Here is a 23,930-nt window from a genome sequence, read left to right on the forward strand (position 1 = left end):
ATATCAAAAGTCAAAGACAGAGAGAGAATGTTGAGAGCAGCGAGGTTAACCAATTCATCACTTAGTAAGTAACTGCAATAAGATTGAGTACTGATTTCTCATAGAAATCATGTAAGACAATACTAGCATGATATATTTAAGACACTGAAAGAGAAAAACTGCCATACAAGAATTCCTTACTCAGCAATACTGTCCTTTAAAAATGAGGGAGTTTAAAATACTTACAAACAGAAATTGAGAGAGCTCATCAACAGGAGACTTGCACTACAACAAATATTAAAGAAAGATCTACAAGCTTAAAGGGAAAGAGAAGAGGGACTGGCTTGGCGGAGATTGTAGAAAAGAAGATTACCAGTAAGAATAACTAAAACAGTAAACACAGCAACAAAAATAACATATGACATCAAAACCAAAGGATAAAAAGGTTGAAGTACTGCCTTTACAGCAATAGCATTGAATGCTAATGGATGAAAGTCCCCAATCAAAAGATGCAGATTGACAAAATGCATAAAAAAAGTATTATCCAAGGATTCATTTTGGACCCAAGGGCACAAAGTAATTGAAAGTGAAAGGATGGTAAAAGATATTCCACCCAGAGAGTAACCAAAAAAGAGCTGGAGTAGCTATACCGTCATCTGACAAAATAGACTTGAAATGCAAAACTGCTAGAAGAGAAAAGAAGGACCACCATATATTAATAAAATGATAAATTCACCAAGAAGAAACAACAATCATAAATATTTATGAACCTAACCACGGTGCCCCAAAATACATGAAGCAAACTCTGGCAACAAAGAAGGGATAAATTAAGATCTCCACAATAATAGTTGGAGACCTTTATGCACAGCTCTCATCTATAAACAGAATATGTAGACAAATGATAACTAAGGCAGCAGAGAAATTGCATAGCATGATAAATGAACTAGACCTAACAGACATAAAAAATATGGCACCCCCAAAACAGCAAGATACCCACTATTCTCAAGTGCTTATGAATCATATGGTACAGACCATATGTTGGATTACAAAACAAGTCTCAATAAATTTAAAATTGAAATGATGCATAGCACTTTCTCTGACCATAATGGAATGAAGCTGCAGATCAATAATAGGAGGAGAAACTGAAAAAAATCACAAGTGTGTGGAAATTAAACAACAGTGTCATAAACAATTAATCAAAAAAATAAATTGCAAGACAGATCAGTAAATACCTCAAAATGATTGAAAAAGAAAGTTCAAAATCTAAAAACTTATGGAATGCAAGGAAGGCACTACTAAGAGGGAAATTTATCAGTCATTCCAAGCATAATTGATACCAATCCTGCTCAAATACTTTCAAAAAATTGAAGAGGAGGGGACACTACCCAACTTATTTAGTGAAGCCAACATCACCCTAAATCAAAATCCTGATAAAGACACAACAAGCTAAGGAAACTACAGACTGATCTCTCTAATGATACAGATGCAAACATATTTAACAAAATGCTTGCAAGTAAAAGCCAACAACAAAATAAGTGAATTATACACCATGACAAAGTGGGTTTTATTCCTGGTATGTAAGGGTGATTCAATACAAGAATATAAATTAATGTAATACATCTCATTGACAGATAAAAAAGGAAAAACTGCATGATCATCTGGATTGATGCAGAAAAGGCATTTGACAAAATTAAGCATATGTTCTTGACAAAACCACCTTGAAAGATAAAAATAGTGGGAAACTCCCTCAACATGATAAAGGGCATATATGAAAAACACACACTAGCATCATAATCAATAATAAATGACTGAAAACTTTCCCTCTTAGATCTGAAACAAAACAAGGATGTCTAGTGTCACTGCTATTGCTTAACATTGTGCTAGATGTTCTAGCCTTGAGCAATTAAGCAAGAAAAAGAAACAAAAGGAATCCAAACTGGAAAAAAAAGAAGTAAAACTTTCCCTATCTGCAGATGGCATAATGCTATATATATAGAGAGAAAAATCCTGAAAACTATGCCACAATACTACTAGAGCTAATAAATGAGTTCAAAAAAGTGGTGGGATAAAAGATCAACAAACAAAAATTAGTAGAGTTTCTATATGCTAGTGACGAGTGGCCTGAAGAGGAAATCAAGAAATGAATTTCATTTACAATATCAGATAAAAGAATCAAATTTGTAGGAATAAATTTAACCTATGATGTAAAAAGGATTTGTATACAGAAAACTACAAAACATTGCTAAGAGAAATCAAAGAAGACCTAATAAAATGGAAATGATCTTCATATCCAGGATTTGAAGACTATATATCATTAAAATGTCAATTCCACTTAAATTGATTTAGAGATTCAAGGCAACCTCAATCAAATTCCTACAACCTACACTGGAGAAACATAAAAACAAATTATCAAACAATTTTGGAAGGCTAAGGGACCCAAAATATCCAAAAACATCTTGAAAATGTATATGACAAAGCTGCAGTAGTCAAAACAGCATGGTACTGATATAAAGATAGATATATTGACCAAAGGAATTAAGTTGAGAGTTCATAAATAGACCATCACATCTATGACCAATTAATATTTGACAAGGTTGCCAAGTCCACTCAACTGGGACAGAAGAGTCTCTTCAACAAACAGAGTGGAGAGAACTGGATAATAATAATAATAAGCAAAATAATAAGCAAAAGAATGAAAGAGGATGTTATCTCAGACCTTATACAAAAATTAACTCAAAATGAATGACAGACCTAAATATTAACAGCAAGGACCATATAATTTCCCGAAGAATGTGTAGGCAAGAATCTTCAGCATTTATGGTAATTATTTCTTGGAATTGACACCCAAAACAGAAGATACAAAGAGAAAAAATAGATAAATGGAATCTCCTCAAAATTGAAAACTTTTATGCTTCAAAAGAATTTGACAAGAATGTGAAATGGGGACATTATACTTAGTGAAATAATGCAGAAACAAAAGGACAAATATTGTATGATCTCACTAATATGAACTCATTATAATAAGCAAATTCATAGAGTTAGAGTGTAGAATATAGGTTACCAGGAGATAGAATAAGGGTAGAGAATGGGGAGCTGATGCTTAACTTGTGCAGAATTTCTAATTAGGTTGATTGTCACTGTTGAGAAATAGACAGCAGTGATGGTAGCACATTCCTGTGAGTGTAATTAACAGCAGGGAATTATTATATGTGAATGGGTTTGAATATAGTACTAGAAGAAAAGCTGAAGGACACAACATAGACTGTATAATGCAGTGAACCCTGTTGTGGATGATGACTGAGGTCAATAGTATAAATATAAGAATGTTCTTTCATGAACTGTAACAAATATATATTACTGTTACAAAGTATTCATAATAGGGTAGTGTTCTAGTTTTCTATCTGCCAGATTGCAATATACCAAAAACAGAATGGCTTTTAAAAAGGGTAATTTAATAAGTTGCTTGTTTACAGTTCTAACACTGAGAAACTGTCCCAATGAAAACAAGTCTATAGAAATGTCCAATCAAAGGCATCCAGGGAAAGATATCTTGATCCAAGAAGATCCAAGAGTTCCTCTGTCATCTGGAAGGGCACATGGCAGACATGTCATCATCTGCTAGCTTCTTCTCCTGGCTTCCTGTTTCATGAAGCTCCCCGGGAGACGTTTTCCTTCTTCATCTCCAAGGTCGCTGGTTGGTGGACTCTGCTTCTCATGGCTATGTCATTCTGATCTGCTGTCTCTGAATCTCTTTCTCCAAAATGTTTCCTCTTTTATAGGACTCCAGTAAACCAATCAAGACCCACCCAAATGGATGGAGGCATGTCATCACCTAATCCAGTTTAACAACCACTCTTGACTAAATCACATCATCCAAGGAGATGATTCAATCACAGTTTCAAACATACAGTATTGAACAGGAGTTATTCTACTTTTATGAAATGGGATTTTGATTAAAACATGGCTTTTCTAGGGGGCATACATCCTTTCAAACCAGCACAGGTAGTATATGAGAAAAGATAAACCTAATGCAAACTATGGAATAGAGTTAACAGTAATATTTTAATATTCTTTCATCAGTTGTAATGAAGGTACTAAATTCAAAGTGCCCACAATGGTAGGATATATGGTAATGTTGTATATCTACATAACATTTATATAAACCTATAACTTCTCTAATAAAAAAAATAAAATATGAAACAACAATAACAAAAAAAACATTATGCTAAGCAAAAGAACCAGACGCAAAGTAACTGCATATAGTATGATTCCATTTGTATAAAATGTAAATATATAGACATCTATAGACACAGAATTAGATTAATGGTTATATAGGGCTGGAGAAGGATAGAGGGACTGAGAGATGATTGCTAAGGGGTAAGAAGTTTTTACATTTGGAGTTATGAAAATATTTTCAAATTGACTGCACGGATGAACACACAACTCCGTTGATACTAAAAGCCATTGTTTGTACCCTTTGCATGGATTGTATGATATGTGTATATCTCAATAAAACTACCTTTTAAAAAGTGATAAAATGCAATTCATCAAAATAGAAACTATGTGCCTTTAAAAAGACATTCATTAGAGAATGAGAAGACAAGCTACAAACTGGTTAAAATATCTGTGAACCATAAATCTGAAAAAAAAATGGCACCATTGCTGTAAAAAAGAACAATCAAAACTCACTAAAAAGCAAAAAAACAAAATTTAAGTTAAGCAAAAGGATTAAACAGACACTTCACCAAGTATATAAAACAAGTAAGCACATCAAAAGATGCTCAAACTCCTTAGCTATTAGGCATATGCACATTAAAATCATAATGTGAAACCACTACACACTAGTATGTCTACAATTACAAAGACTAATTACACCAAGAATGTAGACAAAAATAAAACACTCCTACATTACTGATGGGAGTCCAGAATCAGAAAACCACTTTGGAAAATTCCTTACAGATTTTTATGCATTTGAACATATACCTCTAAAACACATTCCTGGAATTTATCCAGCAGAAATTGAAGCACACACCATTTCAGAGACTCTGGCATAAATGCTCATGGCATCTTTGTTTATAATTGCCTACAAAATTGAAATGACAAAATGTCTACCAGCTGGTATATAAGTAAACAAATTGTGATGTACTACGCATTGGATTTTTTTCTCAGAAATGAAATGAAATATAAATATACATAACACTAATTTATCACCAAACGAGTAGATTGATCAAATAAAGCAAGATGAAAATGAGTTCATAAGCTATTATTCCTTTTGTACAATATTCTACAATATGCAAACTTATCTATAGTTACAAAAAACAGATCAATGGTTAGCTGTAAACCAGTAAAGCAGGAGATAGGGAAGAGGGACTGATTAAAAAGGGAGCAGAGAAACTCTTCTGTACGTTGTATATGATCATTATATTGATTGTGGTAATACACTGAAAAGGTGTACATATGTCAGAATGAATCCATATTAAATTAGTAGCAAATGTGTATGCATTTGTAAATGACACTTATAATATAGTGTGCAAACAGACAAAGAAAACTCTGGTAGGGTAAGCCATATATAATTGTATAAACTTTTCCATCTCCTTATTTGATTAAAAATGTCCAACTATAATAAAAATCCATATCATATAATAAATTATTTTATTCACATAATAAAGGATATTGATCTACAAAATGCCTTAGCAGGAATGAAAATTTTAAAGATGATCCATGTTAGTTAACAAATATAATTGTCCTCCATTACCTCTAACATCCTCTGTCTCCAAGGACATGGTCCCTAATGAAGCCTGTGTGTATTGTTTTTATGCCAAAATTCATTAGGAAATTCACTTATGATTCCTGAATGTAGGTCACAAAGGATAGTTTTTTTCACTTGCTAGCATCTTCAGCAATTTTTAAAGTCATGCTTTCTACTGTAAAAGCATCTCTCTTTCCTGATTATTTGGAATATCATCCCTTTTACCGGTGGGTTGAGTTGCTGACATTCCTTCCATTAGAGTGATTCATTTTCTTTTCAATAATGGAGAGTTACTGGGGGACTTACAATAGCGCTAAGCCTCTATCAGGTAGTCTGTAAGCCTTGCTGAGGATGGCAGTCATAGAAAACTCTATGCATTCCCAGACATGTCAGTAAAGGTGAAGATATGAATGCATTCATCAAAATATTCATCAAAATAAGTTAATGTTAGACTTAATACTGCTATGTTTAAACAACCAAAAGATGTTCTTAGTTAAGAGTAAGTATGATGATGTTTTTCTCTTTTGCTATAATTCCCTTTGCAGGATTTGGTCATGTCTTCCTCCTAAGAAGAAAATGGATTTCAATGATAATTTATATATATTTAGTCATGTATTCAATATATATTTATGTGATGTCATGTTTTAGAGAGAATTTATCTTGTGTGGATAAATATTGTCCAGAAGAATTTTATGCCTAAAACCCACTAAAAAAATCCACACCTAACTTTATCTGAGAAATATCTATGGCAACTTTTGCTGCACATTCAACCCCACATTTAAAATAATGAAGTGTTTTGTATGTGTACAGTCTATAAGCATGCTCCTACATCCACTCATTCCATCAAATCTGCCACTTGCCACCCCCACAGCCTCCTTTCAAGAATAACAGATTCTCCTAAATGGCTACTGAAGAAGTCTGTGTTTGTTTCGAACATTTGTTTGAAAGATAAAATAAACAGAAATCAGTACGTCATAATTCATTTCCAAGCTGCATATTAACATTCCTTATAAAATAGGTTTTAATTTCTTGTGAAAATTTATTTTGAAAATTGAATAGTGCTGTGAGTTTAAAGGTCCAAGTAATGTTTCACAGTGATGCATGCATTCCTGAGATATCAAGAAAATATGGAAGGAAGGAAGGTGGGCTGCAAAAAATATGATTGTTGATTGAGATATTGAATTTCCTAGAAGGCTTCTAAATTCAGTTAAATCATGTGCTATAGTCAGTGCTTCTTCTCCATATTGGTAATACTGTGAAATACACAAATATACACAACTGAGTCATGTGTATTTGTGTCTCCACTTAGTAAGAAAAGAACACAGTAGGTTAAACAAGGAAGTGAAAATGGTCATAAAACAAATAAAATGGAAACAAAGGATAAAGTTTTCTTATATATTGATGTTATAAGATCTTATGCCTTGAGAGAGATAATTATTGTATATTAGAATTCTTGCTTAAATAATGCTCTAGCCTGAAAAATATCAGAGGAGCAATTTAGCTTCAACTCGGAAGTAAATAATTCTTGATATCTGCATTATATATGTAATTATATGACAAAATGGTATCAATAAAAAATGTGTAATTTTTTTTTACCTGAAATTCAGTGAGGAAAGAGAAGGCATTCACCAATTAATATAAACATTGAATTTTTTTGAGCAGCAGCAGGGATTGTGGACGGGAGAGATTTAAACATGAGAAAATAAAAATCTTGTTTTAGAATGAAAACCTCAATTTCTCCTTTCAGAAGTTAATTGTCATTTATTACTACTGTTAAAAAAGGTAGTTGTATCAAGAAAAGACATAAACTCTGTTATGAAAATTTATGATTTAATTTTCGGGTAGGAGAGAATTCTTGAGAGCAAAGGACATCATTGATACATGGAAAAATACACCTCTTCAGCAATCTATTTTGTCAAAAGGTAAAACCAAGTGGGGAATAGGACTAAAACATAAATTGTCAAAATGTAGTGGGGAAATGTAGCTGAGATTTTGAATAGTTATAATGATCTAAAAAATGTCTCTGAATATTTCATACAGATTGGACAGAAGTCAGCAGTCATTGATGAGAAACGGTACAGTAACAACATTCATTCTGCTAGGACTCACTGATGACCCTCAGCTACAGGTTCTGATTTTTATATTTCTATTTCTTGCCTACATGTTGAGTGTGAATGGAAATCTGACCATCATCACACTCACCTTTGTGGATTCCCATCTTAAAACACCCATGTACTTTTTCTTACAAAATTTCTCCTTCTTAGAAATATCCTTCACATCTGCATGTGTTCCTAGGTACTTATATAGCATAGCAACGGGTGACAATATCATGACCTATAATGCTTGTATGGTCCAAATGTTTTTTACTGACTTCTTTGCAGTAACAGAATTTTTTCTCCTTGCTACCATGTCTTATGACCGCTATGTGGCCATCTGCAAACCCCTGCATTATGTGACCATCATGAGCAAAAGAGTCTGCGGGAGTCTCATCATCTGTTGTTGGATGTTTGCTTTATGTGTAATAATCCCACCACTTAGCCTGGATCTAAAATTGGAATTTTGTGACTCTAACATCATTGACCATTTTATCTGTGATGCCTTTCCTCTAGTGAAAATTGCATGCTCAGACACACAGCTCCTGGAACAGACAATTATAATCTGTGCTGTATTGACCCTGATTCTGACCCTCACTTGTGTAGTTCTGTCCTATGCTTACATCATCAGGACAATTTTTAGGTTCCCCTCTGTCCAGCAAAGGAAGAAAGCCTTTTCAACCTGTTCCTCCCACATGATTGTGGTTTCTATCACCTATGGCACGTGCATTTTCATCTATATGAATCCTACAGCAAAGGAAGAAGTGACCATTAATAAAGTGGTTTCACTGCTCATTTCTTCTATTTCACCTGTATTGAACCCCTTTATTTATACCTTGAGAAACAATCAAGTTAAGAAAGCCTTCATGGACTCACTCAAAAGAATAACATTGTGCACAGCTAAGTAAAAGAAATGGCCTATAAAGAAAGATTTCAAAAGTAAAGATAAATGGCCCTGGTCATTTTCTGGTTGGTGTTTAATAGCTTTATTGTTTTTAAAATAATCTGTAGTTCAGTTACATTAATTTTCTCAACATATCTTTAAAATAACTTCATGACAAATGCTCAAGGCATTTCTATATAGTCATTTTTCAAACCAAAACCTCATAATAATTTGCATATCATTGAGAGGACATGTAAATTTTTTCTCAAAAATCTATTTTGTATAGAAATCAACTTCATAAGATATTATAAAATATAGTAGAAATTACTAATCTAATTTGGTATATACATGGTAACATCCATTATAGATCTGCTCAAATATACATAACAATATATGTAAAAGTCTAGAAAAGATGAATAAAGTCATAATGAAAAAATATAGAGGTTTAGAGAGAGAATAATAGCACTACAATATTGAAAACTGAAGATTTTGGTAACCTCAAAATAATCCTACTATAGAAATACAGGATAAAGTTTAACAGATTGATTTGACTATTTAGGGGAATAGAATTACAAAGATGTAAAGAAGTAGCCAAAATAAAGATGACACTTAAGTAGAGCAATGAACTTAAAGAAAGACTTGTGGATGCTCAGGAAAGCATACACTGGAGAATGGGAGCAGAAGGTTGTATAATGAATTCCAGGGACTTGGGTACTAAGTGACAGGATCATTGTGGTGACAGCATTTTGAATAACACAAAAGAGTATCTGATTTCTTTCTGTTTGGAAAGCCTCCAGGAATTTTTTTAAGGCTCTCATGATTCAGGGTTAGCCGGACTTAAATAATATCCTACAAGTTAATGAGTTAACACGTTAACTGATAGTACATCTTCAGACTAAGATTAAGAATACATCTCCTGAGAGGGTACATAATTCCATCTACTATAAAGCCCAAACAACATATGTCCAGCTAAGGTTTTCCATAGATGTATATACATACAGAGATTGTGGGGACTGGAAAATCCAAATTCATAGTGCAGGCAAGATCTAAAAATTCCACTGAGAATGCTGTTGAATTCTTGAGTCTGAATTCCATGGGCTGGAAGTGCAGAAGAGAATAGAAGATATAAACTTCAGGAAAAATTCCTTCTGACCTTTGAACCTTCAATTCTTGGGGTGAAGACTTCCAAATGATGGGTGGAACCTACCTTTGTTATGAAGAATAATCTACTTTAGCTAAGGTCAACTTGTTGCAGAAGCTAATTTCACTTATTAAATACATCTACAGTAACAACTGGGACATCGTTTGACAAAGAAAACAGTCACCATAATCTAGCCAAGTTGATACATAAAGTTAAGCATCACAGTTCACTCCTTGTCAACTTGTTACCCATACACATTGCCTTAAACCATGACTCTCCAAATAAGAAAAAAAACTAAGTTAGACTTCTGCCAATCCAATATATCCAACCTACATACAATTTAAAACACACTAATTCTTTCTACAAAAAAAGGATATCAACTTAATACAATTTATGTTATATAACAAGACATGGCAAAATGGAGAAAACAGATTTTGGAGATGTGTGTGTTTGTGAGTGTGTGTAAATGCGAATATATATACACACACGAATGTACCCCATAAAATAGGAAAGAAATAACATTAAACATATAGTGTTCTTTTCTGCACTTGGTCATAGATTGTATTGATATCTACATTTTCCATTATCCATTCCATATTCCTTTTGTCCTCATCAAACACCACAGATGGTTGTGGTTCTTTGAATGGTGGAGTAACCCAAATCTTTATGCCTGAAAGTTGTGAGCCATTGGCAGTCCTGGTTGACACGGTTGCTGTAGTTTTCCATTTTATTTCCAGGCATGCTATGGTATCTCTTGTATTACAAAAATAATTTTCCTTATGTTCGTTTGTGTAGTCACTGACTAAGTTCCCTTAGGTCATCAGGATCAATCACCCAGACAAATACAGTGACTCTCTGCTTTGCCTGTTCATTCAAAGGCATAAGGAAACCGAAATGACTGGTAGCCATCTTAACTTCCATTTTAGTGGGAATATTGTTCTGTTTCCTTTTTGAAGCATTCCTCTCTTAGAATCTCTAGAATAGCATAGCAAAATTTCAGGGGCCTGGAAACAAAAATTTCATTACTGGGGAGTTTGGAGTAACAGTGAGTGGTTCCACTCCCTTTTCCACCACTCAATTCTTGTAACTGTGAATTCTGGCTATTGAAGAAAGAGCACCTATGTTGGATATAGATATAGAACATATACAGCATCCTAGAAAACAATGAACCAGCACTGTAGTATTGCCATCTAGCTGGCACCATAATCAAGTATTCAAAAGGTCTTCTCACCATTCTAAAAAGCCAGATGCTACAGAGTGATGGAGAACATGGTAAACTCAGAGAGCCCCATGAAGATGGGCCCATATCCTGTTAAGTGAGTACCTTGACCAGAAGTAATACTGTGTAGAATTCTGTGATGGTAGATAGGACATCTTGTAATCCACAGATGTTAGTTTTGGAAGAAGGTTTATATGCAAGGGAAGCAAATTCATTTCCAGAGTAAATGTCTATTTCACTAAGAACAAAGCCAATGTAATCAAACCACCAGCAGGTAGCGGCTATTTCACCTAGGGGAATGATGCCATACTGTGGACTGAATATTAGACTTTGCTGCTGGCATAATGGACACTGAGCAATGGCTATAGCCAGGGCTTCCTTGATGGGTGGATAGACATGTCGCTAAACCCATGCTTAACCTCCATCCCTGCCACCTTCACTAAATTGTCCATGAGACCATAGGCAATGACAGGTATGTTTGTGGAAAGAGGCTGGTTGGTCTCCACAGAAAGGGTCTTCCTCTTAACTTGATTTTCAAGATCTTCAACTGCTGAGATCAGACTCTGGTGAGCATTCACATGAAACATATAGCTCTACTTTTCTGCCCACTCAGAAAGATCAGTCCTATCCACATATCTCTCTCCTCGACCTCCTTGTCATCTATTTTCTAATTACGGTTCTTCCTACAACCTGACCATCAAGCCAAACAGTTGTTACCCATGTATCACTAAACATTCACATGCCTAGTCATTATTCCTTAAAGAAACATTAACTGATCGGTGTATTATTTGAAGTTCTTCCATCTTAGAAGATGTCCTCTCACCATTGTCCTTCAGAGACATCCAAGAAAGGGTCCTTAGAGATTCAGGTGTCCAATTTCAGATGGCTCTGCACCTTAAACACAATAGCCTGTAAATTATGCTGAATGTTCTCTTCCTCAGTGAACTGATTATGGAGAAATACACAAAAGGCCATAGCTGTGGAATGGGGGAGAAGGAAGTTAATGTGGCAAGATTAGGGACAAGTTGGCATTTGGGCCAAGGTTTCATGTCATTTCCTGTGCCTTCAGTGTCTGTTTGAACTCATTCTTGTATATATCCCATTTGATGATGATGTGCTGCTGTTCACACTCGAATTTATTGCTTGGCAAGTCAGACAATTCATGATGAGAAACTCAGTTCTCATGGTAACTTGGTGGCCTAGAGTTTGGGGTTCAGTTTCTGCTTAGACCTGGTAGGAATCCAAAAGCTGTTCCTCAAAGGAAGAGTAGTTGTCTACAGTGGATTCAAGGCTTTGCTCCAAAAATCCTAATGGTTTGTGCTGATAGGAGTTCCACAAATGCTCCAGACAGCAATTATGTCTAGCAATTTGTCTGACAACATGCAAAATAAATAGTTGAGCAAGGATTCTCTTTGAAAAAAATGTATTACAAGTGCAAAAAATGGAAATAAACAAATTGTTTATTATCAATAAGTAAATTATCTTATAGCTATAATTATATTTTAAATGGTGAAACATTGCAAAAAGCATAAATTTACAACAAGATTTTTTTTTTTGCATGGGCAGGTGCCAGGAATCAAGCCCAGGTCTCCAGCATAACAGGTGAGAACTCTACTTGCTGAGTCACTGTGGCCCACCCTACAACAAGATTTTGGTGTGAGCACTGATGTTATCCTAATAAAATGAACCAAAGTTAAATGAAATTAAAAAGAGGTGGGGTAGGGGATTTGCTCTTGTCATTGCAAATGACAGAATCTCAGTTTGGATTCCCTCAAAGAGAATAAAACCCAGACATGTTCACCTGGATGAAAATAACTAAATGGGTAATGTATATTATAGGACATATAATTTTAATTGCTGAAGGACAGGGACATATTTACACTTATTGGGTTTATCTGTGAGCCCTAACATGGGCCAATCCAACTTTACCAAAATAATCTGAATATAAGTTTAGGATTCCCAGGTCCAGTAAGAAGAAAACTGGTGTCAAATTTAATTCTTCCATTTTTAGAAAGACCTGTATGCATAACTCTATGGAAACAAAGGATACTTGCCTGTTAGATGGGAAAGAAAGTTGGAATGGATGACCATCATGTCATATGGATTGAGCAGTTATCATAATTAATGATTTCTATGGAATTGTAAGATTCTCCTGTGGGGTTGAAGATAACTGAGACTATATGGACAGGCAAGCTAAACCAGAGTTATTACAAAGAGGATGATTTGTGCCCAAATTTTGGATGATAAATACATTAGTCAGAGAAATTTATGGGAAATTTTCCTAGAACTGGGACCAAATTTTGTAGTGAATTCTAGTAACTATAACTTCTCTTTAAATAGGAGCCATAAACACTATATACATACAGGAAATCAAATTTTTAATTGTGAGAATTATTCTCTATTCACTTGTCTCCAAGCATTTATGTTGCAGAAAGATGAGATGATTGTAGTGGCAAGGAGAAGAAGGGGTATCTGGCTGCTGGTGCAGATGTCAAGCTCCTGGCAATCCTCTACAGAAACACAAGTCCTGATCTATTTGGCAAAAGAATATCTGAAAAGGACTAAGACTAATTGGACTCATTATTATAGCTGTCATTGGAATCATTGGAATTATCACAGTGGCTGTGGTCACTGGAACTGCATTGTTAGGTTTGGGACTGTTTATACTTTTTCTCTTCCTCCTCAGCTGTGTTTAACAACAAATAATCAAAGTCAGAAAGCTTGACTGGTAGCCAATGATGGGTAAGCCCCTTCCTTCAGAGCTTAAGGGCAACCTAAGACAGGCACAGTCACTAAGCAAAGCTGCACTAACAATGTGATTCTTGCAAAACTCTTGGCTCCCTCCTGAATCAAAGTCAGAGAGCTTGAATGGTAGCCAATGACGGGTAAGACCCTTCCTTCAGAGCCTAAGGGCAACCTAAGACAGGCACAGTCACCTTGGCTTATAAAATAAAAAGGGGGAAGTGTAGGAGCCAAGGGTTAAAACAAGGCCTGCAGGTTTTGTTGGGAGCAGCTGGCCTCAGGATGGCAGCAGTAAACTGTGGAGATTATTATGTAGAGTAATCTGGGAGGAAGAGAAGGTTTACCCCAAATGGTTATGTTAAGTAAGAAGGAAGAGAGCACTGAAAAATAAGCTCTCTTCTCTTTCAAGAAATGCATGCATGCCTTTTGTCACCCTGCAGTATTTAAGCAGGATCTGGATAAGATTAAAGTTGTCTGATGTCTGATGTAAAGTTAAGCTTCAGACCCCCTGAACACATCTGTGTCTGCCTTTCTTTTTTCTTTCTTTCTTCCTTTCTTTCTCTCTTTCTCATCATTTCTTAGTATCCTTCAAGCTCTGTATCAATAGGAAGCAACAAAAATCTTTATTTGAAATTGTGATTTTTATGGGGCAACTAAATATACCTCTGGATGGATGTGATATTGATGCACTCACCAAAGACCTCTTTACTCCAGATAACTTTGAAGCACCACTGGGTTACTGAATAAGTTCTGGTGAAGAGGCTCTGAAAATCTGCTTTGAGACAACAGCAGTTAACACTTTGTTCTGTTAACAAAACATGAAAGAAGCAGATGCTAGAGATGTGTGACAGCTGCATTCAGGAAGAAACACTTAGGGAGCTATACCCACCCAATTGTGAGTGGAATCATGTGAGTAGGTGGTTTCCATGGAGTTGTGTCTCTACCCATTAAAGGTGGGGTTACCTATTGGAGTCCTTTAGCAGGAAATCATTTTAGAAAAAGCTTCAGAGCCAATACAGAGAGAGACATTTGGACATGCAGAAAGAAAATGCCCCCAGGAAGCTGTTGGAAATGATAAATCAGAAGAGAAAGCTAGTAGATGTTGCCATATGCCTTCCCAGCTGACAGAGAACCCCCAAACATCATCAGTCCTTTCTTAACGCAAGGTTATCTGTCTCTGGATTCCTTAGTTTGGACATTTTCATGGCCTTAGAACTGTAAACTTGTAACTTAATAAATTCCTTTATAAAAGACAACCTATCAATTCCCGGAGCCTGCCTATGCCAAAAAAATTTTTTTAATTAAAAAAAAAAAGCCAACCCATTTCTGGTATATTGCATTTTCAGCAGCATTAGCAAAGCAATACATTAGGGAATGAGAGAAACTGAGCCCACCAAACAAGGATTTCAGTGTAGATTTTGTCTTTATAAAATGGACTTAAAGGAATGAGTTAATTAAAGTTCAAATGCCTGTTTCCATATTTCGTTGTTGCTGTTCACATTCCCTTGTTGGGCCTAAGCCTACATAAACTTTTTAGCAGGTATGTGTGGAAGACTTCTTTCATGTTCAAGAAGAATCAGAGGCATGTGTACTGACAGCTGATTTGTCTGTTTCCTTCTGTCTATTTTCAATATTCTATCTAATGCTCCATGTTGATTAAGGTAACCTGGAATGCCTACAAAAAAGTGTTTTGTGGTTTATCTAGGAATAATACAGAAAATAATTGCTATTATTTTGGTGAAGAAAATCAATTTTGTACAGTTTATTTCACTCTAAATAGAAGGTGAATTTTGTTTAAAAATGAAAGAAGCAATATGATGCTGCCAAAAAATAATACAATGAACACTTTGGCTAATGTTGTATCAATAATTAGAAATCAAAATTTTAAAAAATTTAATTGCTGTATAAACCTTTGCCTGTCAATAATAACTCAACTTACTATCCAACATCTGCTTCGTAATATCAGGGTTCACATAGAAGTAGACTGTTAATGTCTGGAAGAACTCCTAACTTTTTAGAATTGAATATTACTCAAAGTCAGCAGGGATGCATAATTATATTAGAGAATCACAGGTGTCTCTATATTAAGAAAAAGCAAATTCAGGGAAGGAAGTGGGCTGCCAAATGGTCCTTTATGTATCTCTAAATGGTTTGATGTAAATGCCATGTATGGACCTAACTTAAAAAGGATCATCCTAGCTCTCAGGCAAACCATGAGGAAGTCCATGCCTTTTCTATAGCATAATGACTGAATTCCTGAGATTTAACTCTGAAAATTGGACACATGATCAGAAATGACTCTCCCTCCCCCTCAGCAAGGAGGGAATATTTTAAAGTAATTTGTTGTTGTAGATTCAATCACATACCCTATGAAGATGTGTTCAAATCTTTAAGCAAATTCCTGTTGAGGTGAACCCATTTGTAAGGTATTATTATTATTATTATTATTATTATTATTATTATTATTATTATTGGTTACACTGTGCACTCATTTGTGAATAGGATCTTTGAAGGTAATAATTAGATGAGCCCAAATTGAATTAAGGTGGGCCCTATTCCATATAACTGGAGTCCTTATAAAGTGAGGAACTTCTGGCACAGTAAATCAGAAAAAGCCAAGAGTCAAAAGAAGCTAAAGAATGAATTAATCATCAGGTGACATAGGCAGAGATACAAGCAAAGAAACCCAAGAATTGTTGCACTCCACCATCAGATGGCCAATTCCAGAAGAAAATGTGGCTTGATAAAACGTGATTTTGAATTCTAGTGTCCAAATTGTGAGACAATAAATTGCCTGTGTTTAAGTCCACCCATTGGGTGATACTTGTCACAGCAGCCCTGGTAGACTAGGACAATAGTTAAATTTTCACGTAATAATGTAATTGGAGGCTTCAGAAAAATTGTAGGAACATTTCATTTTGGAAAATGATATTTATTCAGTTTTTGAAATATTTGCATAGCTTATTTTGTACTTATTATGTGTTCTTTGAGAAAATATCGAAAAGGACTTGATACAAATTCATAACTGCAAATTACTGATTTTTTTTATTAATTAACAGAAAAAAAGAAATTAACCCAACATTTAGAAATCATACCATTCTACATATGCAATCAGTAATTCTTAACATCATCACATAGATGCATGCTCATCGTTTCTTAGTACATTTGCATCGGTTTAGAAGAACTAGCAACACAACCGAAAAAGATATAGAATGTTAATACAGAGGAAAAAAATAAAAGTAATAATAGTAAAAACAAAACAAAACAAAACAAAACAAAAACCTATAGCTCGGATGCAGCTTCATTCAGTGTTTTAACATGATTACTTTACAATTAGGTATTATTGTGCTGTCCATTTTTGAGTTTTTGTATCTAGTCCTGTTGCACAGTCTGTATCCCATCAGCTCCAATTACCCATTATCTTACCCTGTTTCTAACTCCTGCTGAACTCTGTTACCAATGACATATTCCAAGTTTATTCTCAAATGTCGATTCATATCATTGGGACCATACAGTATTTGTCTTTTAGTTTTTGACTAGACTCACTCAGCATAATATTCTCTAGGTCCATCCATGTTATTACATGCTTCATAAGTTTATCCTGTCTTAAAGCTGCATAATATTCCGTTGTATGTATATACCACAGTTTGTTTAGCCACTCGTCTGTTGATGGACATGTTGGCTGTTTCCATCTCTTTGCAATTGTAAATAACGCTGCTATAAACATTGGTGTGCAAATGTCCGTTTGAGTTTTTGCCCTTAATTCCTTTGAGTAGATTCCCAGCAATAGTATTGCTGGGTCGTATGGCAATTCTATATTCAGCTTTTTGAGGAAGCGCCAAACTGCCTTCCACAGTGCTTGCACCATTTGACATTCCCACCAACAGTGGATAAGTGTGCCTCTTTCACCGCATCTTCTCCAGCACTTGTCATTTTCTGTTTTGTTGATAATGGCCATTCTGGTGGGTGTGAGATGATATCTCATTGTGGTTTTGATTTGCATTTCTCTAATGGCCAGGGACATTGAGCTTCTCTTCATGTGCCTTTTGGCCATTTGTATTTCCTCCTCTGAGAGGTGTCTATTCAAGTCTTTTTCCCATTTTGTAATTGGGTTGACTGTCTTTTTGTTGTTGAGTTGAACAACCTCTTTATAAATTCTGGATACTAGACCTTTATCTGACATGTCTTTTCCAAATATTGTTTCCCATTGTGTAGGCTGTCTTTCTACTTTCTTGATGAAGTTCTTTGATGCACAAAAGTGTTTAATTTTGAGGAGTTCCCATTTATTTATTTCCTTCTTCAGTGCTCTTGTTTTAGGTTTAAGGTCCATAAAACTGCCTCCAATTGTAAGATTCATAAGATATCTCCCTACATTTTCCTCTAATTGTTTTATGGTCTTAGACCTAATGTTTAGATCTTTGATCTATTCTGAGTTAACTTTTGTGTAGGGTGTGAGATAGGGGTCTTCTTTCATTCTTTTGCATATGGATATCCAGTTCTCTAGGCACCATTTATTGAAGAGACTGTTCTGTCCCAGGTGAGTTGGCTTGACTGCCTTATCAAAGATCAAATGTCCATAGATGAGAAGGTCTATATCTGAGCACTCTATTCGATTCCATTGGTCGATAGATCTATCTTTATGCCAATACCATGCTGTTTTGACCACTGTGGCTTCATAATATACCTTAAAGTCAGGCAGTGCAAGACCTCCAGCTTCGTTTTTTTTCCTCAAGATGTTTTTATCAATTCGGGGCACCCTGCCCTTCCAGATAAATTTGCTTGTTGGTTTTTCTATTTCTGAAAAATAAGTTGTTGGGATTTTGATTGGTATTGCATTGAATCTGTAAATCAATTTAGGTAGGATTGACATCTTAACTATATTTAGTCTTCCAATCCATGAACACGGTATGCCCTTCCATCTATTTAGGTCTTCTGTGATTTCTTTAGGCAGTTTTTTGTAGTTTTCTTTATACAGGGTTTTTGTCTCTTTAGTTAAATTTATTCCTAGGTATTTTATTCTTTTAGTTGCAATTGTAAATGGGATTCGTTTCTTGATTTCCCCCTCTGCTTGTTCATTGCTAGTGTATAGAAATGCTACAGATTTTTGAATGTTGATCTTGTAACCTGCTACTTTGCTGTACTCATTTATTAGCTCTAGTAGTTTTGTTGTGGATTTTTCCAGGTTTTCAACGTATAGTATCATATCATCTGCAAACAGTGATAGTTTTACTTCTTCCTTTCCAATTTTGATGCCTTGTATTTCTTTTTTCTTGTCTAATTGCTCTGGCTAGAACCTCCAACACAATGTTGAATAATAGTGGTGATAGTGGACATCATTGTCTTGTTCCTGATCTTAGGGGGAAAGTTTTCAATTTTTCCCCATTGAGGATGATATTAGCTGTGGGTTTTTCATATATTCCCTCTATCATTTTAAGGAAGTTCCCTTGTATTCCTATCTTTTGAAGTGTTTTCAACAGGAAAGGATGTTGAATCTTGTCAAATGCCTTCTCTGCATCAATTGAGATGATCATGTGATTTTTCTGCTTTGATTTGTTGATATGGTGTATTACATTAATTGATTTTCTTATGTTGAACCATCCTTGCATACCTGGGATGAATCCTACTTGGTCATGATGTATAATTCTTTTAATGTGTTGTTGGATATGGTTTGCTAGAATTTTATTGAGGATTTTTGTGTCTATATTCATTAGGGAGTTTGGCCTGTAGTTTTCTTTTTTGTAATATCTTTGCCTGGTTTTGATATGAGGGTGATGTTGGCTTCATAGAATGAATTAGGTAGTTTTCCCTCCGCTTCGATTTTTAAGAAGAGTTTGATGAGAGTTGGTACTAATTCTTTCTGGGATGTTTGATAGAATTCACATGTGAAGCCATCTGGTCCTGGACTTTTCTTTCTAAGAAGCTTTTGAATGACTAATTCAATTTCTTAACTTGTGATTGGTTTGTTGAGGTCATCTATGTCTTCTAGAGTCAAAGTTGGTTGTTCAGGTCTTTCCAGGAACCCGTCCATTTCATCTAAATTGTTGTATTTATTAGCGTAAAGTTGTTCATAGTATCCTGTTATTACCTCCTTTATTTCTGTGAGGTCAGTAGTTATGTCTCCTCTTCCATTTCTGATCTTATTTATTTGCATCCTCTCTTTTCTTCTTTTTGTCAATCTTGCTAAGGGCCCATCAACCTTATTGATTTTCTCATAGAACCAACTTCTGGCCTTATTGATTTTCTCTATTGTTTTCATGTTTTCAATTTCATTTATTTCTGCTCTAATCTTTGTTATTTCTTTCCTTTTGCTTGCTTTGGGATTAGTTTGCTGTTCTTTCTCCAGTTCTTCCAAGTGGACAGTTAATTCCTGCATTTTTACCTTTTCTTCTTTTCTGATATAGGCATTTAGGGCAATAAATTTCCCTCGTAGCACTGCCTTTGCTGCATCCCATAAGTTTTGATATGTTGTGTTTTCATTTTCATTCGCCTCGAGGTATTTGCTAATTTCTCTAGCAATTTCTTCTTTGACCCACTCATTGTTTAAGAGTGTGTTGATGAGCCTCCACGTATTTGTGAATTTTCTGGCACTCCGCCTATTATTGATTTCCAACTTCATTCCTTTATGATCCGAGAAAGTGTTGTGTATGATTTCAATCTTTTTAAATTTGTTAAGACTTGCTTTGTGACCCAGCCTATGGTCTGTCTTTGAGAATGATCCATGAGCACTTGAGAAAAAGGTGTATCCTGCTGTTGTGGGATGTAATGTCCTACAAATGTCTGTTAAGTCTAGCTCATTTATAGTAATATTCAGATTCTCTACTTCTTTATTGATCCTCTGTCTAGATGTTCTGTCCATTGATGAGAGTGGGGAATTGAAGTCTCCAACAATTATGGTATATGAGTCTATTTCCCTTTTCAGTGTTTGCAGTGTATTCCTCACGTATTTTGGGGCATTCTGGTTTGGTGTGTAAATATTTATGATTGTTATGTTTTCTTGTTTAATTGTTCCTTTTATTAGTATATAGTGTCCTTCTTTGTCTCTTTTAACTGTTTTACATTTGAAGTCTAATTTGTTGGATATTAGCATAGCCACTCCTGCTCTTTTCTGGTTGTTATTTGCATGAAATATCTTTTCCCAACCTTTCACTTTCAACCTATGTTTATCTTTGGGTCTAAGATGTGTTTCCTGTAGACAGCATATAGAAGGATCCTATTCTTTAATCCATTCTGCCAATCTATGTCTTTTGATTGGGGAATTCAGTCCATTGACATTTAGTGTTATTACTGTTTGGATAATATTTTCCTCTAACATTTTGCCTTTTGTATTATATATATCATATCTGATTTTCCTTCTTTCTACACTCTTCTCCATACCTCTCTCTTCTGTCTTTTTGTATCTGACTCTAGTGCTCCCTTTAGTATTTCTTGCAGAGCTGGTCTCTTGGTCACAAATTCTCTCAGTGACTTTTTGTCTGAGAATGTTTTAATTTCTCCCTCATTTTTGAAGGATAATTTTGCTGGAGATAGGAGTCTTGGTTGGCAGTTTTTCTCTTTTAGTAATTTAAATATATCATCCCACTGTCTTCTAGCTTCCATGGTTTCTGCTGAGAAATCTACACATAGTCTTATTGGGTTTCCCTTGTATGTGATGGATTGTTTTTCTCTTGCTGCTTTCAAGATCCTCTCTTTCTCTTTGACCTCTGACATTCTAACTAGTAAGTATCTTGGAGAATGCCTATTTGGGTCTAATCTCTTTGGGGTGTGCTCCACTTCTTGGATCTGTAATTTTAGGTCTTTCATAAGAGTTGGGAAATTTTCAGTGATAATTTCTTCCATTAGTTTTTCTCCTCCTTTTCCCTTCTCTTCTCCTTCTGGGACACCCACAACACGTATATTTGTGCGGTTCGTATTGTCCTTGAGTTCCCCAAAACCTTGCTCAAATTTTTCCATTCTTTTCCTGACTGGGCCGTATTCCTTTGACTGGGCCGTATTCTCAATCTTCTGAGCATGGACCGTTATCTTCTGCTGCTGGCGTCTGGGCATTTAGTCAGATTTTCCTGGATGTCGGACCCAACAAGATTGTAAGATTTTTCTGTGAAATCTCTGGATTCTGTTTTTCTTATCCTGCCCAGTAGGTGGTGCTCGTGGCACACGTTTGTCTCACGTGTTTGGAAGGGATCTCCCCGGTCACCGATCTCCGTGGCCTGGGGATTGCCAATCCAATTCTCTCAGTTGGTTCAGGGGGCCGCGCATGGTGGGGGCATCAGCCACTGCGGCTTGAGGGGACCCTGTGGCTCCTTTATTAATTCCCATATTGGTGTTTGGTTGGACCCAGCCCCTGCCACTGTCGGAAATTCCCTCCACTCCCTCGAGGGGTGTCAGTCACCGGCCGCAGCAGGCCCGGGGAATTCGCCACCAGTCCAGGAAATCACCCATGGGGGATGGGTGTTGGTCACCGGCCGCCGCGGCCTGGGGAAATCACCACCGGACAAGGCAACCGCCCACAGGGGAGGGCCACCACGGCTTGGGTAGCCCTCTGATCCGAGACTCGTGGCCGGTCCATGAAGTCGCCTGCAAAAGAGGGGCGCCGGCTGCCGCGGCTTGGGAAACTTGCCTCTCCAAGACTCTCAGCTGGCCCGGGAAGAAGGGAGGAAGGAGCTCCAGCCGTCACAGCTGCCGCTGCTCAGGAAATCACGTGCCGCTCAGGGTCTCACCGCAGCCGAGTCTCGCAGTCAGACTAGCCAGTCCAGACTGGGGTATGCTGTGTGTCCATTCCCTGCCATGGCCCCGGGAGCTGTTCTGCACTGTTTCTGTTCACCTAGTAGTTTCTCTGGAGGAGGAACTAAGATGCATGTACCTTACTAAGCTGCCATCTTGGCCCCACCTCCTGATTTTTGTTTTGATTTCTGTTTTAATAAATTACTGACAGATACAATGGGGAGGCAAAAGCAACATCAGTGAAGATGCAATTATTCCTCTTAGAAGACCAGCAAATATGAGACACTAAATGCCATATTTGTCAGGAGTAGAAATAATGTATATAATCAGAATATTGCTTCTCATGATAAGACATACATCACTATAAAAAATTTATTCAGTAAACCAAAAGTTACAATGTTAGACTCAAAGATATAGTACATTACATGAATAAATTCAATATCCCACTTATTTTTTTATACACCTCAAATAAGAAATATGGGAAATTTTACTAGACTTTTTTTCCAGTAAATTTTCTTTGGCATTGTATATATGTCTGAAATTGTGTTACATATGGGCACTAGTCCAGAAAAAAATCACAGTCTTAATTTTAAAAAATGTGCTTTCTTAGCATAGTGCTAAAGAAAGGAGATTGCTTCCTATGACACATATCCACCCCATATATCAGTGGTTCATCAGATACCAAGAACAATAAATATTTAAACTTAATGTCTAGGCGCTGGGTATACACATTCCAGTGGATCTTGTATTTGAGGAACATATGTAATTAAGAAAACAGACAGTATAATACAGAAGAATATTTTAGGTAGGCAATCTGTTTAAAGTGATTATTTTGATAACTGGACAAACATGCCAGTTAGATTATAAAAACTCATGAGAGAAATGGATTTAGGCATGTAATTACAATGTTGGAGATGTATTTGACTATATGCCTGAAATTCTCAGGAACAATAATTTTTGGAGATTAAGCAATTGATAGTTCAAGAAAATATCCATAAGGTTGTGTTTATTGAGTTAAAAGAAACTAACAGAGAAGAATGAGAAAAATAAACATAATAGAGACTAGCAAGAAAAGAAGGACTCAGGAATTACAAATAAAAAGGTAAGAAGACAATTCTGTGAGTGTTAAGGTAAGTTTGGTGACTGTTTTAGTTTGTTAAAGCAACCAGAATGTAATATGCCAGAAATGCATTAGCTTTTAGAAAGGGGGTTTATTAAGTTATGAGTTTACAGTTCTAAGGCCATAAAAATGTTCAAACTAAGGTATCCAGAGAAAGATTCCTTGACTTAAGAAAGGCTGATATCTGTTACATGGCTAGGGATTTGGCTGGCATCTGCTGGTTCTTGTTCTCAGTTCTGTTGCTTTCAGTTTCTGATTCCACTGGCATCCTCTCTAAGCATCTTTG

At 35.8% G+C, this 23,930-nt stretch overlaps 1 protein-coding gene across 1 annotated transcript; it reads left to right on the forward strand.

Moving 5' to 3' along the window:
* Positions 1-7,793: 7,793 nt before the first annotated feature.
* On the forward strand, positions 7,794-8,729 carry LOC143690100 (olfactory receptor 6C68-like). The gene has a single exon (XM_077168088.1). It carries the CDS (start codon positions 7,794-7,796, stop codon positions 8,727-8,729), a length of 936 nt encoding a protein of 311 aa, XP_077024203.1.
* Positions 8,730-23,930: the final 15,201 nt, after the last annotated feature.

This window comes from Tamandua tetradactyla, chromosome 7, assembly GCF_023851605.1.
Source record: "Tamandua tetradactyla isolate mTamTet1 chromosome 7, mTamTet1.pri, whole genome shotgun sequence".
In the NCBI taxonomy this organism is placed as follows: Eukaryota; Metazoa; Chordata; class Mammalia; order Pilosa; family Myrmecophagidae; genus Tamandua; species Tamandua tetradactyla.

Excerpts from the sequence above, each read along its gene's own strand:
- LOC143690100 (XM_077168088.1), top strand. The coding sequence starts at position 7,794 with ATGAGAAACGGTACAGTAACAACATTCATTCTGCTAGGACTCACTGAT.